The following is a 24800-nucleotide window of genomic DNA, read 5'->3' as shown; positions in this document are numbered from 1 at the left end:
TTTACAGCAGATATTTCCTCGTTCTAAAGAAGGATGGCGGTCTCAGACCCATCCTAGATCTCAGACGGCTGAACAAAGCCCTTATGCAGAGATCGTTCAAAATGCTCACGACCAGTCAGATTCTCGCGCAAATTCGCCCGAGGGACTGGTTTATGTCTGTGGATCTGAAAGACGCATATTTTCAGGTCCAGATAGCACCCCATCACAGGCCTTTCTTGCGATTCGCCTTCGAGGGTCTGAGCTATCAGTATACCGTCCTGCCGTTCGGTCTGTCCTTAGCACCCTGTACATTCACGAAGTGCATGGATGCAGCGCTCGCTCCCCTGAGACAACGGGGAATGCGAATACTGAACTATCTGGACGACTGGCTTATTCTAGCCCAGTCAGAGTCAGAGTTAATAGCGCACAGGGAACGGAGTGCAAGCACATTTTTGTGATTTGAGCAACAAAGACCCATGGTAAATGGAATATGCTTTTGGATGTTTGCACACTCAAACTGTGACTGTGTGGAATGCAGAAAATGAAGTTTACCTGAGCCTTAAAATTAAACACTATATTACAAATTCAAAAGCAATGAAATCAGAAGCATGCACAGAGCATTATTGGCTGGTTCGTCACTATATTATAAACTAAATAAAGTGACATAAGCAACACTGTTAAACTCACCATGATGTTGCACTGCCCACTGAAAGTGATTTTTGATGTGGTAATACATCAGCTGTGGCATGCTGGTATACTGGCAGAATGGGCACTTACTACTACAGTCTTACTACTTACTACTACTGCTCACACTCCCCCTTGCTTAACACAGTTGTGTGCATTTTTGCAGGGGGGGGGGGGGGGGGGGGGGGGCTCTTAAAAGAGCCTTTGAGTTATAAAATAAACAACAACAAAAAATAGGTGAGAGAGATGGAGGACTAGTAAGAGTTAGAGAATAATTAACACAGCAAAACAAAAAATAATATAAAGTAAAATAGCAAAAGTGGTACACGGGGAATATAAATGGGGATGACAATGCCAAGGATCTGCAAAGAGAAGGATGTATAGAGCATCAGAATTAGCATAAAATGTTTTATTATTTTATTACTCTAGTGCAGGGGTGTCCAAAGTCACTCCTGGAGGGCCACTGTCCTGCAGAGTATATATCCAATTTGACTCCACAGACCTGCCTGGACGTTTTTAGTAGGCTATGTCTAGTAAGACCTTGATTGGCTGGTTCAAGTGTGTTTAACTGGGGTTAGAGCTAAACTCTACAGGACAGTTGCCCTCCAGCAGCAGGATTGGACAGTGCATATACTGTATAGCAGTATAAGTAACAGTATGCAATAGATAAAACAAACCCTACTTTCAAGGAGTTTTGTTGAATTTGTATTACCATTGAATGTAGTTTCATGTTCAATTAAATAAATGTATACTTATTAATAGCAATAATATCAAAATACATTTAATCAATTTATTCATAGAAAAATGTTTTCCTACAATATAACTTTGTATATTGTTACTATTAACTCTTAAATCCTAGATTTCTTCTCCTGGGTCAGTTTTGCCAATGTATTTCTTTTTAAGGGCCTTGTTTTAACACTAGAACCTAATCCCACCAAAACCAAACACACACACTATACACACACACACACACACACACACACACACACTATGTATGTATATATATATATATATGTATATACTGTATATATATATATATATATATATATATATATACACACACACACACACACACACACACACGCTGCCCTAGTTATTTGTGTGATATGATGAGTAAAGTTACCCGATCTCGTTTTTACAACACTTCATTTTAACATCACACTAAACGCCACTTAAGAATTAAAAATGGTCAAAAAAAATAAAAAAAAAAATAAAATAAAAAAGAATAGCTTGCCTGTAATGTACTCACCATGCAGCGATGAACAGCGGAAATGAAAACATGCTAGAATCGACGTCATGACACCACTAACCAATGAGAAGAGATGTTGGGAGATGTTGGCAGGAAGAGACGTGCAGCCCCGACCCAGGTGCGGCCCCGCCTCGATCGACGTCATCACTTTGCCACTAACCAATGAGAACGTGCAGCCCCGGCCCAGGTGCACCCCCGCCCAAATCTGCAGGATGCAGCCAGGTGCTTCTCAACTGATCCACGGCTATACCACAAACACATACTAACTATTTTAATTTCAAATACAGAAGTTATCAGCAACTTTTATTTAAAAAAAGTTTGTCAGCATTGCGATTCTCTTTGTACACATATTGTCAGGTTAAGAGAAAACTCAAACAGGTGAGTAAATAGAAACAACGTTTGAGAACAGAAGCACGAAACCAGCAGATGCAATGGTGAGTAGGTACTGCAAAATTGAGATGAAGATAAAACTTAGCTGAATAGTAATATGAATGTCTTTGCAGGTGGAGTGGAAACCAGAGTGGAGAACGGATGATGATCAACGGAGAAGGCAGATGGCAGATCGGAATGAAGAATGAAGAATGAAGATGAGTATCTCAGGATGGTAGATCAGGTAAGTAACAGGTAGTGAGTCTTGTGTGTCCATGAAAAGACGAGACCAGACACTGAACAGAAGGTGAAGGGTTGTATATAAAGGGAGTGAATGATGAGGTGATGAGGTGCAGGTGTGGTGAATCAGTATTCCGGGGAGAGTGAAGAAGTGGGCGGAGTGTGCAGATCTGGTGGATCCCTGACACATATACACTATTTAATAGACGTTTAAACACAATTTAAACAACATATTATTCAATGCTACTTCTACATAGATTTATATATTAAGTTGCTCAAGCAAGTGGTAAAATATTTAACCATGTAGCCTACTTTTAATAAAATCGGAAAATGTTTTAATTCAAACTTAAAACTGACAAAAACAGCCGACTCTCATGCCTTTTCTTTTGCATTGAAATTTTAATACAACAAATCTTGCATGTCACACATAACCACCTCCATGAATGAGACGAGTGTTGTTCATTATGTCGCCTTGTTGAGGTAAATTGTAGTTTTCCTTGCTTTACCCCGGTCTTAAAGTAAAAAAATACACAAATCACAAACAGCACACACTCAAACCTGACTTCACATCACATTTTTGACTTTATTGATTATGCTTTTATTCGTAATGCAATGGACCGGTCAACGGGACATAAATTAATCCTTTAAAGCAGGGGTTCCCAACCCCCGGGACCTCATCTTTCCAGCCGACACAGCAACGCATATTAGTAAACAATTAAAATATCTCCTGCTATATTTTACATATTCATAATCATTCATTTTGCCGGTTCGTTGTGATAGCTTTTAGGTGCTTTTTTTCGGTCGTATCATTTTATTTTGTTGTAGGCTATTTATCCAACACATCTTAAAGGCCGGACCGTGAAAATATTGTCTGATATTAATAGAAATATAGAAATGAACACAAAAAAACCTGCCTAGCCCTAGTGCTAAACTTACACAACACTGACAGTGGACTTGCGCTCAGGAGTAGCTCTGGGGTTTTTTTTTTAGTTTTTTTTTTTGCAGCTGTGGACAAATTCTTTCGACCCACACACAATACGTAACACTCTGCGCGTATGTTTTAAAAACATAATTTAACATATAAATAACACTTTTTAAATAGCCCACTTAAAGTGTTTATTACAAATAAATTACTAAATGATAAAAAATTATAAATGTTAATGAACAAACATGTGCGTTGCATTTACAATTCTGTGAAAACAGGGGGTGCTGCAGCATCACCGGAATTCGGCACAACACCGGCACAAAGACCCCAGATCCATCAATTAAGTAAAACAAAAATAATGGGTCACCGATGTTTTCTGGGCTGTATAATCGGCCCAAAAAGCATGTCAGTCTTCCAGATTACCAGTCCACTCCTTCCATAGTATTTTCTTTCCTACTGTGGAAGTCAATGGGGTCCATCAACTGTCTGGTTCTTACATTCTTCAAAATATCTTCTTTTGTGTTCAACAGAAGAGAGAAACTCTTACAGGTTCGGAACAACATGAGGCTGAGTAAATGATGACAACATTTTCATTTTTGGGTGAACTATCCCTTTAACCCACATCTTCAGTTTATGGTTCTGTCAGCATAACCACCAACTCTCTGATCGCAAACAGGAAATTATTTCTGTTTCCCCGAGACAGAACCACAACCACAGCCACAGAACCGGAAGTGAGGGGCGGGGCTTAAACAGTCATAGTTGCGCAATACACTTTCTTTTTGTTAAATATAAGCTGTTTTCAAATGGATTTTGATCGGATCCATGTCTACAATATTTAACAACAATACTTCTAAATAAAATCACTCTTCCATTATACGATATCATGATGTTGGATATGGCCATACACCATTATTATTTCAAATAATATTAATAAAAGTGTAACATGGGTAAAGTGTTTCCCATTTGACTGTATATGGCCTATATGTGATAGTGTTATTTCCTTCACGTTCATGTCGTTACAAATAATAGGCCTATACTTAACGACACAGAGTATGGGAAGATTTAATGTAAATGGACACACACACACACACTGTAGTTTATTGTTACTTCAATGACACAACTATAGCCTACACATGTGTAACATGTTGTAAAGTGTTTCCCATTTGATCGTATTATTTCCTTCATGTTCATGATGATACAAATAATACTTAAACAGCGAGTATGTGACGTATTTAATGTCAAATAAAAATAACTATTTAATACAAAGCCTGAACAAGTGAAACGTGTCTCTGTATGAAAACAAATATTTTTGTTAAAATACATTTAACAAAACGTATTTAAACGGCTCATAATAAAAATAAAAACATGCAAACAACAAAAAAATTATCTTAAAACACAAAACTGTTGACTGTTAACATGCCATTTCTGCAGAAAGACCTATTTAATATCAACAACATGAATAAAATATTATCCATTAACCTGGTAATTAAAAAATAAAATCCTCATTGTAGCATACATCATGATATCTAATGCATATATAAACAGAAAAGTGACTTTATTATTGTAGACATAGATCCGATCAAAATCCATGTGAAAACAGCTTAGCCTTAGCCTGGTTGACACCAGACCCTTCTACTGAGAGTGGGTCTGGGGAAGCTTCATTCACAGTCCATTTCCAAAGGGGCGTCACCAACAAACGTCGCTCAAATGCCTCTAGGCGCAATTGGATAGACCTAAAACCAATCAGAGCGATCGTCATCGTGTAAAGCCCGCCTCAACGTTTGTGATTGGTGCCTCGATTTGGAAAAATTGGAAAAATTGGAAATGAGCCTTGAATGGGCTCTTGGCCATACTGACTTGCAGAGCAAATCTCAAATTTGCCGGAAGTCCATCTGGGTTTTCCCCATAGACAGTAAAACAGGTTTTCCCAGGCTAGCTTAGGTTGCGTCCGAAACCGCATACTCACTGAGTAGGTACCTAATTTCAATAAGTACTTACTTAACGAGCGCTAAAAGAGTAGGTACTTTACAGCCAGATCTCGTTAAGTATGAATGCGAGCCGTACATCATCCGCCATGTTGACATATGACGTACGCCAATATCACAAGTGCAACAACTTAAAAGATATGAACGACAGGTTTAAATATCTTGATATTGACGAAACTTGCTCATTTTGTGGTCTTGAAGAAACAGCTGCCCTTTTATTTTGTGATTGTAGTATAACCAATAAATTATGGGTTGATTTTTTGAATATGCGGCTCGCATATTTTTAACCCACTAATGTGACCCACAGTTTTATTCTTAAAGATATTATTTTTTATTACGAAACCCCCAAATCGTTATCTCTTGAATATGTTGTTAAATTTCTCCGCCCACAAGCAAAAGTCGCTTAAATCTCCATGGTTTAACCATTTATAACCATTTTTTATATATATGATTTAACTCTCGTATTATCCCTCAGGCTTATAAATAGCACAAAAAAAATAAAAATAAATATTTTTTTATGTATTATGATGAATTATTCAAAGATATTTATCCTTGTCATTGTGCTTTTCCCCCCTGTGTATATAATCTTATATTATGATGTATGCAAACCCATGCTTGACAATACAGAGGCAGGTGAAGGTGGGAACGGTGGTCAGCTGAAGAATGAGAACTGCTGTGTTGAGATGGCAGTAGGATGTGGGGTTCACCACCTGTAAATGTGTGATTGTTAGAACAATAAGTATGAATAAAGCTTTGTTTCATGTGTTGCATTAATGTATGTACAGGTGTTCCATTTATTCATACTTATTGTTCTAACAATCACATATTTACAGGAGGTGAACCCCACATCTTACTGCCATCTCAACACAGCAGTTCTCATTCTTCAGCTGACCACCGTTCCCACCTTCACCTGTCTCTGCCGTCCATCATGTCCCTCATTGCTGCAGTCAGACTGGGATCTGATCATGGATGGGAAAGGGACATCGAGGCTATCTTTGCCTGAGAGCACCGTCTGCCTCATCACCTCATACAGAGAGCCTGTACAGAATCTGTGAGACTCGTCTCAACTGCAAACACTCCCGTGAGAGAAGAATAGTAGAGAGAGCCTTTAATTCCTCATCACCCCCAATTTTGGCAAGTGCTGCATACATGAAATGCCCAAAATAAAAAGGTTACTGCTCATAAGTAATTCTGAATAGAAACATAACACACATACATTTAGAAAGCCAACCCTTGAGAGTTTATAGTTCAAGACTCAAAATTAACCAGACTGTTATTAATATTGAGATATATAAGCTCAAACATATTTTGAACTAAAATAATCCAGGATCACCAGTGATCCCTGACAGGTAAGGGGTTTTAACTTGCCGATAACAAGCTGGTGCTTGTGCAGGTGAGCCGTGCCTTTTGTGCCTGAGGTTGTTGCTTGGCTTCACAATCTGAGGCAATAAGGGCGGGTGGAGTGATGGAGGGTCTCATCCATGGCACCATTTCCAGGATTCAGCTCAGGAAAGATAATTCTCGCCTACTCTTTTATGGATACTAAGGATTCGGACATACTTATTCGCTCGCCTACTGCTTTCCCCCTACTATATAGGGAAGTATCAAGTACGGTTTCGAACGCAGACATAGCCTATATTTAACAGAAGAAGGCGAAACCCCGCCCATCACTTCTAGTTCTGAAACTGCGGTTTTGCTGATACTATTGGATTTCCTCCCAGTTGATTGTGAAAAAGTTTCTGGAACGTGTTCAGAAGAGCAATGGGCTGCCAGTACAATCTCTTATTTTTATTCCTCTGTGGTTTCGCTGCACGCTCTGGTAGGTTCTGACTTCCCGTTTTTCTTATATATTTTGTAAATATATATTATGTAGTTGAGATCAAAAGTTGTGATCAAAGGATGTTAAGAATGCATTTGTTTTCATGCATACTGCATTATTTTATACCAACTCAATATTATAAATCATATTGTAACATCTAAATTGTCAGAAAAAAATACAGTTAAGGCATTTTTAAGTTTCAAGAATAATATGTCCTTAAAGCAACACATGCACTTTTATAGTGGCCACTTGAACAAATGCACTTATACTATACATACTGTATGCAATGACTGTTTGTTCGTGTCGGTCTTTAATAGAAGACACTCACAGAAAGTCGAACATTTAGATATGTAGTCAAATTATAGTGTTACAATAAAGGGTTATTGGACTTTATATTTCTGAAGAACATTCAAACATCGATGGAATCTTTCCATTCCACAAAAAGTTCTTTGAAGTGGAAAAAAATCTTTGTTGATTTCAAACATCTAGATCAAAACAGTCTGAAATTATAAGAATTTGTGAAGCTTCAGTATCATATCATTTTTTTGTCATTATATAACAAAGGCAGATTTTAAATAAGAACGGTTTCTTTATAGATATATAAATGTCAGGTCAGGGCATATTGTGCTGTAATTTTACACAACTTTAAGTTCTGTTGGCCATAACAATGGTTTGGTATTTTTAAGTTACCTTTTACCTTTCAGCTGTTTTTATAATAATTTTACTGTTTAAGTTCTGATTTATTAGGCACTTACGCAAATCCCCGTTTGTGACAACTTACCCCGTACAGTGTGATGAAAGATCCTGTTGTTGTTAGGAGTCAGTGTGTGTATATAATGCGGGAATATAATATTGAACTGTGTTGTCTAAAGTTAGTGTCTGAACCGAAATTGACTTTTAAAAAGAAACTCACCCTGAGAATTATTCATTCTCTGTTTTTATGCTTTTTCCTCATAGTGAACCAAACATGAGCAGTTGAACCGTTAAGTTTTATTAAATTCTAATCTAATTTTATTCATTATAGTCTCAACAGAGACATGTGGAAAAGATCTACTAGTGGGAACGTCCTGCATCATTAAGCTGACAACAAGAAACAATGAGAAACCTCCTGAGATTAGATGGGTCCATGACACACACGGCACCGTTATTCGCAGGAAAGGTGGGGCTATCAAAGCAGAGTCTGAAGGTGTATCTATGGAAGAAGATGGATCATTGAAATTTTCAAGTGTTAGTCTGAAGGACACGGGCAAATATACATTCAACGCATTTAATGATGCTGGTTCAGAGATTGGTAGAGGAGAAGTGGAAATTAAAGTATATGGTAAGATGACAAATATTTCTACCCTTCCAACACAATAATAATAACAAAATCAGACTGTATATTTCTATAGTAGTTACAGTATTAGGAAATAACCACCATGTTTCTGTTACAGAAAAGGCCCCTAAACCTGCTGTGAAGATCAGCTGCACAAAAGATGGGAATGCGACTCTCATCTGTGACATCGGAAAAAGAGAAGATCTGACACTATCCTGGTATAAAGAAGACAAAATTATCGAGAACGTAAATAAACCTCAGGTGTTCTTGTCATCTACTGAAGTCCAGGAGAATAAACCGTACTCATGCGAGGCACACAATCCTGTCAGCAAAGGCAAAAGTGAGAGTGTTACAGTATCATGTAAGTATTTCTCATTTCACATGCTTTTTATTCTTAATGTTCTGATTTTGTGCTATAATTACTTAATCTTTATCTTTTAAAATAATAAAATAAATGTGTGTGTTGTCTCAAAGACAAGATAAAACATCTAAATCATGACCTTTAAGAGTTTTGAACATATCTGAAATGAAATATTGATGTTAAAAATAAACATGTCTGTAAACTGTCTGAGTGACTTTTTGCGGTTTCACTTTAGTCTCATAAAGTATATGAACTGGTTTCTGGCCCATTTCCTGTTTTTGCTGCTGACCTTCAATCATGAATCTATGACAGTAAAATAACCGTATTTTGGTGCGTAACCGCAAAATGGTGGTAAACTGTGAACTTACTGAAGATAGGTCAAAAGTGTGGACACACTCATTTATTCACAATTAGCTATCACAACTTAAAATTAAGCATTAGAATAACTTCCCTAGAATGAACTTGCTGAGATAACTCAAATATCCAAGTTGTCACTTAATACAGTTTCACAATTCAAGTTGAATATAACTTAAAATTAAGGCAGCACAAACACTCAATAGTGTTCTTTATTTAACATCAGAGTCATGGAAACCATGAAATGACACAAGTCTGGGAATTATGTAGTCACCAAAAAAAGTTAACAGATAAAATGAACAGAAGAAAAAGTTTCCTTTGTGTTGATGTCAAAGGTTGTTGTTACGTCCCCTGATGGCATAGAGGTATGAGGAAGACGTACATCATAAAATTAAAACACATTCCTATAGTTTTTGGTCTCTGGGAAGTACTGTGGGCGAATGACTCAAAGACAACAAATAACTGCAAGCAGGTGGTTCGCTTTATTTTCAATACGAACATTACACTTAGCATAAATGAAAACAAACAAACTTATTTACAGCTATATACAATTTAAGCAAAAATAATGAAAAATGATCATTGAAATAATTCACAGAGAGAAAGAAGATAAGCGGTGCTAAACAAACAAAATAACAAAACCAAAACACACGCTAACTAATCCCCAACTCTCTAAACTAACTAAAAACAAAAACAGAAAATAAAGGATTCTTCAGCGCTTAACACGCAGTAAACTAAAACTTCACTAACTAACCAAACAAAAACGTACTCATAGTTGCACACGCTCCTTCCCTAGTGTTTTTAACAATGGTAATTCTACGTGTATGTAAGGTGTATGTCACGTGACGTACTTTCCTTTTCTCTTCTGTCCGGACTGGTACTATTTAGATCAGGTAAGACATCCTCTGAACTTGAAGCTACTTAAACTTAAAGCTAGCAGAGAGCGGGAAAAAAAACAGGAAGAAACCAACAACAGAGGGGAGAAACACAGCAACCAATAACAAAAAGGGGAGGGAACAGAAATGCTTGTGTTCATTCAGACTCAATGGTATTTGATTTTGCCAACATGCTTGACATTCCCTCATCTTTACAAGGAAAAAGACTATACAAAGTAAGAGAAAATACAACCCAAATAAGGTTAACTTGGTACTGTATTGGGTAATACTGTAGATTTAATACTTTAGATTACGGTTTAACTTAAGTCAGGTGTGTAGGTAGCCTGGCAAGCCAGACCTACATCAAGATGTTAGGTCTGGCAACTCACCATTGGCACGGCTCAATCCGAGGGGCAGGATAAACGGTTGTCTCTCAAGATCCCTCTGCACGCAATAGGATAGCGCTTCAACCAATCAGAGCAACGAAGAAGGCTAGTTGGTATATTAAACTTTTGCCGTATCCAGTCGGCAAAACTCCGAACACATCTTCCTTTTTTAAAAATTAACTAAGTGCCGTTCTTTGCTCTTTTCTCAAAGAAAAGCTTAACTCCAAGTCCTCCAGAGTCGCGGCCAAAGCCGATTCGAAAGACTGTTCGCCAGCAGCAGCCATTCTTTGTTTTCAAGTAGCGGGGAACCGTCGCAACTCTGTCGTCATTATGTTAAGCCCGCCCCGCCTACTCTATACACGATGTGATTGGCCTGACCTGAGTTTGGTTTTTCAAGCTCGAAAGTCAACGGAGAGTTGCTAGACCACACTGGCTGCAAAATAAATTTTGCTGCCGCTAGGGTGCGTCTAGATTTCTAGGCTAGTGTGTAGGGGAATTTCTACCACAACACATTTGGATAGTGACGTAAAAGCATCATCAAGTACAGTATGCAACATGCAATCACGGCCGGAGGACCTCAGACCAATCCTTGAGAGAGAATCCCTCCACCAAAAAGAGTACAACAGTTTTTATAGATTAGAAGCATGGCAAAGTTGACATGATTCATTACATAGATTTTCTACAATATGTACTTCATGTATAATTCAGAAAACCCTTCTGTTACAGCAAATCTGTATTTCTTAATTACTTCACTTTGTTACTCAAAGTCACGAGTATATATATTTATATAGATATATATTTAGACATCCTGCAAGAAAAATAAATGTTAGTTATGATTAATTAAAAAATCCATCACAGTATACATTCACACATCAACTATATTCACCTACAAAAAAAAAGTTTTCAGCTCAAATTGTTTTTAAAGTTAATTAAGAGCAAATTCAATGAAGTGTGTCCAAACATTTGACCCCCTCATGAAATAATGTTGGATCTTACAGTATGTGACAGATTTTTAATAGAAAAGATAGTAAACTAGTTTTTGGAACTAATTCTGTTACTAACTACAAAAATCTGACTTTAGATTTCTTTAACCTAATTATAAACTTTCACCTGACTTCCTATTTGGGTCTAATGTTATGACTAACTTTTACCTGACTTCCCATTCTAGATCTTACAAAATAACAAAATAAATCTTACTTCCTTTTTTAGATCTAACCTTCTGACAATTTTTTGACACAATGTAACCTTGAATAATGTAACCTTGGACAATGTACCAGAACGTTCTGTTTTTTGTCTGTATTTATGTTATGATCAACTGAACTATTAACCCTTTACAATGTTTATTCGAAGATTTTAGATATTTTTGCTGATGTCACTAACAGATCACAATATACTTCTTGACAGGCTGGAAAACTGGGTGGGGCTTTCTGGGATAGTCCTAAAATGGTTCAGGTCTTACTTAGATGGGAGAGGTTATTATGTGAGTATAGGAGACCATAAGTCTGAGTGGACATCCATGACATGCGGAGTCCCTCAAGGCTCAATTCTTGCGCCACTCCTGTTCAACCTGTATATGCTCCCAATGAGCCAAATAATGAGAAAGAACCAAATTGCTTACCACAGCTATGCAGACGACACACAGCTGTACTTAGCCCTATCGCCTAACGATTACAGCCCCATTGACTCCCTGTGCCGATGCATTGATGAAGTCAACAGTTGGATGTGCCAAAACTTTCTTCAGTTAAACAAAGACAAAACTCAAGTCATTACGTTTGGAAACAAAGATGAAGTTCTCAAGGTGAACGCATACCTTCACTCTAGGGGTCAAACAACAAAAAATCAAGTCAGGAATCTTGGTGTGACACTAGAATCAGACCTTAGTTTCAGTAGTCATGTCAAAGCAATAACTAAATCAGCATACTATCATCTCAAAAATATTGCAAGAATTAGATGCTTTGTTTCCAAACAAGACTTAGAGAAACTTGTGCATGCTTTCATCACCAGCAGGGTGGATTATTGTAATGGACTCCTCACTGGCCTTCCCAAAAATACCATAAGACAGTTGCAGCTCATACAGAACACTTCCGCTAGGATTCTGAACAGAACCAGGAAATATTATGCTTGCTTTATCAATTTAACCAATCATATTGATAGAACGTGACATATTAGTCATGCTGATTCTATTTTGATGTGTCTGTCTTTATCCTATAAAACGCCTCGGTTACGACTGTAACCTCGGTTCCCTGAAGAGGGGTCGAGCGTTGCGTCGAATTGACGCTATGGGGAACGCTTTGCGTGATGACGTCTTGAAGCACATGTAAAATCAGTCCAATGGTGTGGCGGAACGTCAGAGGCGGGTGACGTCACGTACCAGGAAGCTATAAAAGCCGGCCCGAAACAGAAAACGAAAGCTTCGTAGAGTCTGAAGTCGTGCTGACAGGCATGAAGGAGATATGGCAAGGTGACGCAACGCTCGTTCCCTCTTCAGGGAACCGAGGTTACAGTCGTAACCGAGGCATTCCCTTTCAAGGGAACTCGCGTTGCGTCGAATTGACGCTATGGGGAACGTCTATACCAACGCCACCATAGCTACAAATGTCTGTCCTGTGTGAAATCAATTGCGCAGCACTAGGAAGACAAAACCTGAGACCCTGGAGTAGAGTCTAGGTCTAAAGAGTAGAACCTGACGAAGGTGTGCGGTGAGGACCAGCCTGCCGCATCACAAACGTCCTGTAAAGATACTCCTGATATAAGGGCCTTAGAGGCCGCCATACTCCTAGTAGAGTGCGACCGGACAGCCAAAGGAGAAGGCTGTCCAGCCGCCTCATAAGCAAGTGAGATAGCCTCGACCACCCACTTGCTCATCCTTTGCTTAGACACTGGACCCCCTTTGTTAGGGGACCCAAAGCAAACAAACAATTGATCACTCTTACGCCACAGGGCAGCTCTGTGGACATATGTGTCTAATGCCCGAACAGGGCAAAGCAAATTATTCGCCTCCTGATCCGCTTTTCGAAAGGGAGGAGGACCTCCAAGTGCCACGAGGGAAACGAAATACCAAAGGGTCTTTCCCCACAGACATTCCACCCAAAGGAATGTGGTAAGCACCTATGGCCACCACATAAACCTTTAAAGTGGACGGGGTCAGACCTGCAGTGAACCGGTCCTGCAGGAACTCCAGAACTGTACCAATTGGGCAGTTGACTGGATCCAACCGACGGTCACTACACCAAGAAGTGAAAACTCTCCACTTCAGGGCATAAAGTTTCCTCGTGGAGGGAGCTCTGGACTGTAGAATGGTCTCAGCAACCTCAGTTGAGAGACCTGACTCTATGAGCTGGGCCCCCTCAGAAGCCAAGCCCACAGGTTCCACAGTTCTGGCGGGGGTGAAATATTGAGCCCCCTGCTTGGGACAAAAGGCCCCTCCTGACAGGAAGCTCCAGAGGATGCCCGTCAAGGAGGGACACAAGATCGGGAAACCATACTCTGCCCGGCCAGCGCGGGGCTATAAAAAGCAGGCAAACCCGGTCCCTGCGAACTCTCTCCAGAACTCCCGGGAGCAGAGCAACTGGGGGAAAGGCGTACAGACGTAGCCTCGGCCACGTCTGTACCATAGCATCCAGTCCCAGAGGAGCTGGATGCGTGAGGGAGAACCAAAGTGGACAGTGAGACGTCTCTCGAGACGCAAACAGATCCACTTGTGCTTGGCCAAACTCCCTCCATATCAGCTCCACCACCTCGGGGTGGAGCCTCCATTCCCCGGGCCTCGGCCCCTGTCTCGACAGAGTGTCTGCTCCTATATTCTGTACCCCGGGGATGTAGGCTGCCCTGAGAGACAGCAACTTCCCCTGGGACCACAAGAGGATATGGCGTGCCAGATTGGATAATGGGCGCGAGCGCAAACCCCCTTGGTGGTTGATATAGGCGACTACCGACGTGTTGTCCGTATGTACTAACACATGGTGTCCCCTGAGACCTGTGATAAAGCTCCTCAGAGCCCGGAAGACAGCTAACATCTCTAGGCTATAGAATGCCAGGAACGATGATGGTCTTCCCACAGACCTTGAGATGAGCGACCCTCAGGATCGCTCCCCAACCCGTGAGGGAAGCATCCGTCGTTAGCAGTTTGCGACGACAAGGAGCTCCCAGCACTGGGCCCTGGGACAGGAACCAAGGTTTCTTCCACATAACCAAGGCACGTAGGCATCGCCGCGTGACCTTGATTGTGCGAAATGGGTTGCCCCTCGGGGAAAACCCTCTGGTCCTGAGCCACCACTGCAGGGGTCTCATGTGCAGTAGTCCAAAAGGTATCCCGTTGGAAGCTGCTGCCATGAGACCCAACAGTCTCTGGAACTGTTTGACAGTGAGTAGCTGGCCTAGCTTTACACTTTTCACAGCTGCAAGGATGGAATCTATGTGTGGCGGTGACAGGCGCGCCTGCATCGACACTGAATCCCAAACCACGCCTAAAAAAGTGGTCCTCTGAAAAGGAGAAAGCACACTCTTCTCGGCGTTCAGCCGTAACCCCAACTCTTTCATATGGGCGAGAACAACATCTCGATGTTGAACCGCCATCTGATGCGACTGAGCTAAAATCAACCAATCGTCGATGTAGTTCATGAACTATGAAGTACCGGCTGTAAAACCCGGTTTCCCTGTTGGAGGGAGGTACATATTCTATGGCCGCTTTCTCTAACAGAGTGTTTACTTCCTGTTCCATAACCAGAACCTGCTCGGGGCCCACCACTGTGGGCAGGACCCCCATAAACCGAGGTGGGTGTTTCTAGAATTGTATCTGATACCCTTTTCCCACGGTCTGCAGGACCCAACGAGAAACATTTGACAGTAGCTTCCACGCTGTCAAAGATTCTACTAGAGGTACCAGCCTCTCGAGACTGGTTTCTGGATTGTGTTGCTGTTGAGTAGTCGGTTCGTCGCCCTGTAACGGCGCACCGGCAGGGAACGACCGAACAGACTGCTCTAGCACCCTCCTCAGAGGGGGCGGGCATCCCGAGGCCACTACGTTTCCGGGTGGACCTTGAGATATGTGCTCGCCGGAGACCGCTGCGCCCTGTAACACCGGAGGCGGCAGGGTTGGCAGAACGGTCCCCTGAGGGCACCGAAGAGAGACGGGCACCGTGAAAAGAGGTGTTAACCGCTCTGCTTCGGGGGGGGAACACCCTCATTTGTCCTGAGCCCTCAGACATCAGGACTTTTTCCCAGCAGCCTTCTTGGCGGTAATAACGGTCCGCAGATCCGTTTTACCCCTCAAAGACTGCTGGGTTTGAGAGCGCCCTCCGTGTCCCCGAGATTTTTGTGGGGGAGCACGGGAGGAAACGCTCTGTTTCTGAGTGGCGCGGTGCTCAGCGCTCTTTTTAGAGGAGTGAGGCTGCTCCCGCTCAGCAGCCTCATAGAAAGAACGGCGGGGGAGAAGTTTCTGAAGTGCAGCTGCCTGTTTTGAAGCTTCTTGTGACTTCGCTACAGCACTATTAACTGCGTCTCCAAATAACCCTTGCGTGGATACTGGTGCATCTAAAAGAACATGTTTTTCTTTGTCCTTTATGTCACTTAAGTTGAGCCACAGATGCCTCTCAGTGGCCACCAGGGCTGCCATAGAGCGGCCGATGGATTTAGCCGTCTCCTTGGTGGCCCTGAGAGACAAATATGTGGCTCTACGCAGTTCAGACACCGTATCAGCACTAATACCCCCACCATCCTCAGAATCACCCAATAACTCAGCCTGGTAAGCCTGCATTATGGACATTGTATGTAAACACGCTGCAGCTTGACCGGCGGCGGCATAAGCTTTATGAACCAGGGAAGATGTAACTTTTACTGGCTTGGATGGAAGTGCAGGAGCCTTCAGAGAAGATGCCGTTGCTGGAGAGAGATAGCTCGCGAGCGTCTCTTCCACCTTCGGCATCTCCCCATAACCATGCTTTTTATAATTGTGAATGGATGAATAGTGTGATGTTTGTGCAGTATACACTCGATATGACACTGGTTTCCCCCACGATCTCGACACCTCGGTGTGGAGATCGGGGAAAAACGGAAGGCTTCTGCACTGAGGCTGTGCACGAGATGGCAGGAAACGTTCGTCGAGCTTGCTTTTCGAACGAGCGCCCTGCCTATCTTCTGGCCACTCAATAGATAATCGCTCGACAGCTCTAGTGATAACATCAAGCAATTCTTCAAACGCATGAGACTGAGGTGGCGAATCCTCAGACTCAGCGTCAATACTAACAACGTCCAACTCCTCAGAGCTGGACAATTGCAGTATTGGTGCCTCCATCGGGGGGGAAGAAACCGCAACGCGTGCTTCCACACCCTGATGAGAGGCACTGGATCTATCAGAAGGAGGCTGAGATAAGGCAGAGCCCGTCTCAACATCCACTGATAGATCCATTTGCGAACCCCAGGTCTGTGATTGCCGCCGTGCCTCGGCAGCGGCGGGACCCGAGCCCTGGGGAACGCGATCGGGATTGAACCGAGCCAAGCGGGATCGGAGCGAACGCAATGGAAGCGCGTCGCAATGCACACAGTCACCACCCTCGAGTGCTGACTGGGCATGCTCCTCACCCAAACAAACAACACAAAGAGTGTGAGTATCACCTCCCGTTAAATAACGCGGGCAGGGATGGACACACACTCTAAACTGCTGCTTGCTCGCCATACTGAATATATATATATATGATATAGACAGACAACACCAAATATACAGACAGATTTCACACAGAGCGCAACTGAAGACTCAGAAAGCTTTCGTTTTCTGTTTCGGGCCGGCTTTTATAGCTTCCTGGTACGTGACGTCACCCGCCTCTGACGTTCCGCCACACCATTGGACTGATTTTACATGTGCTTCAAGACGTCATCACGCAAAGCGTTCCCCATAGCGTCAATTCGACGCAACGCGAGTTCCCTTGAAAGGGAACCTGATGTATGTTTCTTTTTGGGTGAGATGCTCTGGAGAACTTCTCTGAGATCTCCCGCCCGTGATTAAAGCATTTAAAGGACATTAACTGAAGTCTGTCTGTTATTATTGCTGCAGCAAGTTAGTTAGCGCCTTAGCGGAACAAGGTACAGGTTAGAAACTAAAGACCTTTTTCCCAAGTGATAGTGTCAATAGGGAGCGAGACGTCGTTCGACTCTTTGTGATGCTCTTAGGCGGGGTTGGATTGCGTCTTATAGGCGTCAACCCGTGCGTTCAGAGGTAACTCAACTGAGTATAATATTTTCAGGTGTCAAGGACACCCGGTTCAACCTAAGTCAGGTGCGTAGGGGAAAATCTACCACAAGTATTACCCATGATGCAGATTGTAGGATTTTAAGCAGCTAAAAATAGATGTTTTTTTAATGATCCACTTGTCTGTTATTCAGGGCTGGACTGGCCATCGGGCATACCGGGCATTTGCCCGGTGGGCCGACGTGCTTTTTGGGCCGATACATCTCATACTCATACATAATTTTTATTTATTTATTTATTTTTAACGGCCCATAAAATTTGTACATCGGCGGCCCATTCGTTTTGTTTTGTTTTGCTTAATTGGCGGCGCTGGGTTTGTGCCGGTGTAATGCAGTGGTCAAAAAAAGTCAGTGTTAGTTTTTTTTTTTCTGACAGACCAGCCCATGAAACACGTAGATCAGCGGCCCATTGGTTCTTTTTTTGATTGACACTGGGCTGGCCCAATCACAACTTTAAACGAGTGAGCGAGCGTGCAGCAGTGTCAGTGTGTATCTGTCAAAATAGTCTGCGAGATGGAGAAGAAACGCAAGGATTGTGCAGAGAAATAGCGTGAAAAAATAGAACCAGGCCCTTAAAGCAGACACTGTAAAATGTGTCAAAATATATGTTTTCTGCCCTTCATCAGCTCCAGTGATGATGATGATAGTGAGGAGGATCAGGAGAGAGATGAGAAAGTGTAGAGCCTGCAGTAAGCAGAACTACTTTCAAAACACTTAAGCTATGTCATGATCGAGTGTAGGAACCCATAACCCAGTTACAGATTATTTCCACATTGCATAGTTGACGATTACATAGACAGTATATAAAGACGATTACCGCAATTCACTAGAAATTTAATGAGAGGCGTTTGTAAACCATGTTTTCCGCCAAAATAAAAGCTTGATGCAGTTTGCGTCAAAATTAAAGATCATGTGCTTATCTCTTTCAAGTATAGAAACTGGTACAAAACTAATTATGAAAGTTTACTTTATTTTTTAGTGCATTTGTTTTTACAAAATATGGATATTACTGTCATTGGATTAATATTATAACTATTATTATGTAGTTGGTGTAATGTAAATAGACACTAACTAAAAGAGGTTTGAATTTTTCGTTTAATTTGCACACTGAATATGGGTTTGAGCTTTTAATTTTGAACTCTCAAAGTGCACCAGATTGATGAATTTAACATTAAAATGCACAAAATTTTCTCACGGGGGGGCATGCCCCCGGACCCCCCTAGAAGAACCAAGCTCCACCCACCACAGTTTTACCAAAAATCCTGTGAGAAACACTGGTATTGCTATGCCATTGCCCAGTCCAGCCCTGCTGTTATTGATTTCATGACCATGTCTTACAGGTTCAAATCCAGGTCTTAGTAAACTCATTTGCATTGATATCTGGGTCATGGTAAGCATCCTAGCCGGCGGAGGAGCACTTCTGCTGCTGCTGATCTGTGTTCTCATCCTCTGTGCGTATCGAAGCTGTCGGCAACGTACTAAGCACCAACAAGGTTAGCAACGTCTCCATCGCCTCTAAATAAATCAATGAGCATTTGCGTTTTCAACAAAAGATCAAACTGAAGCTGTAGTTGTCCTTGTTGAGCTTGAAAAGTTCCCGGCACAATCATCAACGTATTTCAATGCCAACTCTTAAATACAGTCATTTAAATCAAATGAAACATTTCTGAACGTTCCAGGTTTCTTTGTCTTCAGAAACCGCATTGTGTGTGTGTGTGCTTATCTGTCAGTCCACTTTGTTAGGAGTTGGAATTCCAGTTGTCGGTGTGGAGAAAATTTCTCAGTGTGAGGAAGAGAAAAAAAAAAGAACATCATGTCGCAAACAATCAGGGGATGCGTGCCTCCCTGTTTACGGCCCATTGCTGTTAATGATATACATGATTTCTGCTTTGAGTGTATGGGGGAAGAGCATGGCAAGTACAAAATGTAATATGCAGTAATTTTGCTCTGAGCGTGTGAAAGTGATTCATGCGCATGATGTCAGTCAGTGCGGCATCGCACGTCAAGTTCATAGAGAGCTTTATTAAGTCCATTTACTTCAGAAGTTCAAGTAAATGCGCTAGAAATCTGCGCTAATTCAAAATGCATGTATTGCATGGACGGTGAGAAAGCACTGACACCTGCAGGATTTCATCTGACAGTACTTTTTATTTAACACTAAAAAGTTAAATAAGCATATATAGTCCATCTGTTCCGTGAGAGCAACGGTAACGCAGAACGAGTGTAGCTTCTATATCTAGAGACGTTTTTAAATCTGAACTCCAAAAAGCAACGAAATTGTCAGTCATCCATGAGTGCATGTTCACAGAGGAAAACAACTGAAAAACAGCGCTGGTTGTTCTCTCCATACTCGACAACGACGGAATCCAACGCTGTGGGCGAAGGTATAATGTCGATGTGTGTATTAAATTGTTTTAAATAATCCCGAAAAAAGCACAAACACGGCAGAGATTGCAAGTTCAGCATCTGAGATTAGCTGTGGTAACGTGACGCTAACAGACAAACGGCTAGCAGTGACAGCAGCGGCAATCCACCTGTCACTCAAGTGGCCATGCCCTTAATTATGCAGAACTTTAAGACTTAATATCATTTAAACGGATGAGTTATAAAAAAAATTCACCCCCCTCACAGTTGTCATGAAAGGCAAAATTAGGTAGATATAGACCAAAACCACTTTTGCACCAGGCTGTGAACACATTTTTTTTCTGCTGTAAAGTTGGACATTTTAACATGGGGGAGATACAGATTTGACTCTCTTTTGCATCCAGCCTCCAGCGGCCAGTCGATTACAGTTTTTCTCAGTCGCTTTGGTGGATTTCTCACATCACTATTTACATTTGCACAACAGTTAGTTCAACCTCCACAACATTTAGTAATTTGTGCACATCATAGTAGCAGTTTCTCATTCCTTCCAACAAATTGCAAATGCTTTTGGTCATGCATCAATTGCTTGCATACAACTCTCTGCTGTTTTATAACATTATCATTTGCTTATGTCATGTCTGTCAAAATTAACTATACTTGTGAATGCTGAATAGTCATTCCATATAAAACCAATAGTCCTCGTTTCATTGCTTGAGTCATTACATACAAAAATGTTGAACTAGTTGTCAAAATCTGTCAAGCAAATTTTACAATTTTTTTTAAATCTTTTTTAATCGCCACTCGAGGAGATACTTTCCTCGCTGCATTGCAAGAGATGATATTCGCTGTGATGTAGATGAAAATATGTGGCCAGACAGAGAGGAACGTCTGGATGTGCATGAATGATTACAGTACTATGTATGTTGTATGTTCAGTTCCAATATGTACTGCAATATTGTTTCCAGTTGTGCACAGCTCTACCCAAAGGGAGTTTATGTTTATTGTAAATAAGGGTGTATTTTTTCTTTTGCACAATGCTGTGAACAAATTAGAATTGCAAAGAGCATATGCAGTAAAAATGTGAAACATACATATTCAGTGTCTTCCTCACTAAATACAGTAATGTGTAACTTTACTGTATTTTTCAAATGGCTGTGCAAATAGTATATAGTGCTGTCTTGAGCATTTCCAGGTAGTGTCACCAAGATCTGACTTTTTTGCATTGGAAAACATTTACAGAGTAAACTGTCATAATGAAAACATGACAAAGCCATTTGACTATCTTGTTAATAAACAATGGTGTCAGGACTTTTCATCTTGCTGACACTGACACTTTCATTGACATGAATACTTGCTTTTGAGGAATGAGCTATCCATTTTGAGCAAGTGACACACTTTTGCAGGTTATCAACTAGGTTTTGCAGTTTGTACTAATTGTTTTGAGAACTGCATTAACTGTTGTGCAAATGTAAATAGTGATGTGAGAAATGCACCAAAGCGACTGAGAAAAACTGTAATTGCAGTTTAAGTCACTTCCGTGTTGGTTTCAAGAGAGAGACAGGGAGGTTGCCGCTCAGTTACAACTGGACTGGCCACAGGAACAAGATACCCCCAAACGCTTATAGTTAGCCTTCATGATGAGTTAACTTGTTCATAAAAATATATATAAATTGTGTGTCTTTTATGACCTCAACGTCGACCTATTCAACTATTGTAGGTGCAAAGGCACGCGGTTATATGATGTTGCCTCAGATCGAAGAGACGATCGTGGCCTATCTCTCCCCTTGGAGCGCATCATCATAAAAAAAACCCCCAAAAATAAGCATTTCAGTCAGTGAGTCAGGCTGGTACTGCGCTCCACACCATGGCGGTGTTACCTTTCATCTAGACCGTGTTTACTTGTCTGGTTGATATTTGGCTGCATTTAATGCTGAGGAATTAAATGATAAATACTCATCTGATTTGAAGTTAGATGCTTGTATTAATATCTTGTCTCGCTGTTCTCTGGCTACATTTAATTATGAGGAATTAAATAGTGAAATAGGCATCTAAAATAAAAGGCCTTTGAGAGCACCACCTCCGAGTGCTCCTCCCGCAATTATAAAGTGCATGATAAGTTACTCGACAGATTACAGCTCGACTGCCCCTTCTTTGAGGACCTCCATGACGTTAATTCGCTATTCTTCGCATGCGGTCGTAGATGGCCATTCAGCCCAAGGGATCTGGAGAGGTCATCATCTCAATTGGCACATCAATTGCCTCGAATTGATGGCTGTATTTCTGGCCCTGAAGTACTTCCTCCAGCAGTTAAGGGGCTACCATGTCCTAGTGCCTGGAAATGGGGTGGGGTGCCTGGAAATGGGGTGTCTTTGGAAGGTGGTGCACTGCATGCCTTGCAGACCCAGTTTTCTCTAGCTTCACTTCTAGGAGTTAGTGCTCATTCTACCAGGGGGGTTGCTTCCTCCAAAGCTTTGGCAAGGGGTGTCCCCTTGCAACAAGTATGTGATGCAGCAGGCTGGTCCTCTCCGCATACATTCATCAGATTTTATAGTTTGGATGTTCATGTGACTCAAGGCTCACATATCCTTGAGTCCACATCCCAAGCTCATGTCTGAGAACTTTCATGAGCTTGTGAGCACACTCTACATAACCGTGAGGGGTCCAGACACTTCCAGTCTTGCGCTGTTGGTATTCTCATTCCCACAGCGCTAGCAGCGCAGCATTGAGAGAAGCTTTTGAAAGGGTACGTCTCTGGTTACTTGACTGTAACCCTGTTCCCTGAAAAAGTAGGAACGAGATGCTGCGTTACATTGCCGCACTGAGGATTTTTCCAGACGTCTCTTCAGACAAAGTGATACCTGAAGGCGCACCTGTTTCACATCTATTTATAGCCTCTAAAAAGCCCCAATTCCAGTGACGTCATCGTCAGATGTTATCTGAGGCTAAGTTCCTTGGCATGTTTGCACACATACTTCACAACCGGTCACACACAAAGGTGTTCTCAAAACGCAATCAAGTAACCCAAGACATTTTCTAAGAATCCACACTTTCAAAAATGAGTAGAATAGCTGATCATCAAATATATCATATTCACTGTCTACCGTATGTAGATTTAACATTACTTGGTATTAATTTGAGAAAATATAATTCCCAGTGCACGCAAACTTACCAGAATACTAAACATTCTGTTGATATTTTCCAGATAAAAAGGAGTTCAGGCTAGCAGAACTTACCCCAGGTCATACCAGTACAAACAACTCCTAACAGACCACTAGAGAGCAACCGGCGGCCCCCATCCTGTAAGAAGACCCCATACCCTGCAGCCCATCTCCGCAAACCCCGCCTCGAACCCAGACTCAACCCAAAGCCCAGATCCATGCTCGACCCCACCGCCTCACAAGGACGATCCGCCTTGCTTACCTCGGCCGAGGAACATACAGCACCGAACCAAGAGGAATCAAGAGCCGTACCGACCAATGGAATGAGACTGAGCGATAGTATATGGGACTTTCCTATAATGGTTTTCATTGACTAAAATCCATATTTTGATGGTAGTTTAGTGTCATTAAAGAAAGAGTTTTATAAAAATGAACATTCGATCATATACTCACCCTCATGTTGTTCCAAACTGTTAGCTATCATTACTAAACTATTATTTCTTTTTTTCGTCTTAGGCAGAATTTCCAAACTGTTGTTGTCCATAGAAAGAAAGTAGTTGGTGATTTATAAGCTTAACTTTAATAAAAAGTCTTTACAACTTGTGCGCTATACTCCAAGTCTTCTGAAGTCAATTTTTCATGATTTACAATACCACTAGTGGGCACATATCTTTCACTTTACTGATAACCATTTCCCTTTAAGACAATGCGCTTTATACACCGCACATGCTTGGTCAGGATAAGCATCTAAACTTTAAAGCTGTGTGTGTTCATACAGAGTTTATTTCTCAATACAGAATTAAGTCCCAGCACCGCATTAAGCAAGAGAAAAAAAATATGGAGCTGGAGAAAACGTGCCTCATTGCATCACTTCTTCGAAAATCAGAGAATGAAAATGCAACAGCTGTTCCACAAACCAGAAGTGAACTTGACCCAGGGCAGGTAGAGACTGATATACTCTGTTCACGGAAGGTAGAGTTTGCTCACCACATACCGCATCAGTTAGCTGATAATCCACAGCACTCGACACCTTACAAACATAAGAGTAATTCTGTTAACCCTCAGCCCTTATCTTCACACTCTATTCCTGAGCACATTACACCTCCCTCTACATCCAAACCATTACATGCAGAACCTGTAATTGTTGTTCCTTCTCCTATATATGCTGTAGCATCACCAAGCTTGCAAAACAGGTAAAATTGTCTACTGCAGATGTTTACCCTCCTACAACAGTGCAGCACTCCTTGTATTTTAATAGACAAACCTCTAGTCTTGGCCATTCAGGTGCCCAACCTTTCTGCCTAGACCATATATGTCTCAGGATTCCACAGGGACCAGCTATGCCCAGCCACCTACTTTTGCAGGCACAGTCCAGTCTCAACCTCATCCTCCAACAGGTCAGTTACATCAACCTGTTAGGCAAATGCAGTTTGACCCACAGCTATTTTCAGTGCCTAGTATTCCATGTGAACAGCCACAAACCCAAGTGCCAAGTGCT

The 24800-nt window shown here is 41.6% G+C and overlaps 2 protein-coding genes across 3 annotated transcripts in view; both read left to right on the top strand.

Annotated features, from left to right (window-relative positions):
• The window catches only part of LOC309494472 (T-lymphocyte surface antigen Ly-9-like), an 82716-nt gene that overhangs the window by 32628 nt on the left and 25288 nt on the right, over positions 1 to 24800 (top strand). The gene's annotated exons all lie outside the window — the stretch shown is intronic.
• Positions 6847 to 23914, top strand: LOC309494514 (T-cell surface antigen CD2). 2 transcript variants are annotated; one of them, XM_082163937.1, is made up of 5 exons: positions 6847 to 7250; positions 8275 to 8571; positions 8684 to 8926; positions 19121 to 19273; positions 23347 to 23914. In XM_082163937.1, exons 1-5 carry the CDS (start codon positions 7193 to 7195, stop codon positions 23406 to 23408), a joined length of 813 nt encoding a protein of 270 aa, XP_082020063.1. In that variant the 5' UTR covers positions 6847 to 7192; the 3' UTR covers positions 23409 to 23914. The 2 variants fall into 2 exon arrangements, with proteins under 2 accessions (XP_082020063.1, XP_082020064.1); XM_082163938.1 differs by lacking the exon at positions 19121 to 19273 and having other exon boundaries at positions 6850 to 7250.

Source organism: Leuciscus leuciscus, assembly GCF_965113295.1.
Source record: "Leuciscus leuciscus genome assembly, chromosome: 3".
NCBI classification, from domain to species: domain Eukaryota; kingdom Metazoa; phylum Chordata; class Actinopteri; order Cypriniformes; family Leuciscidae; genus Leuciscus; species Leuciscus leuciscus.
Note: the sequence above shows the minus strand (reverse complement) of the source record. Positions and strands in the feature narration are given on the sequence as shown.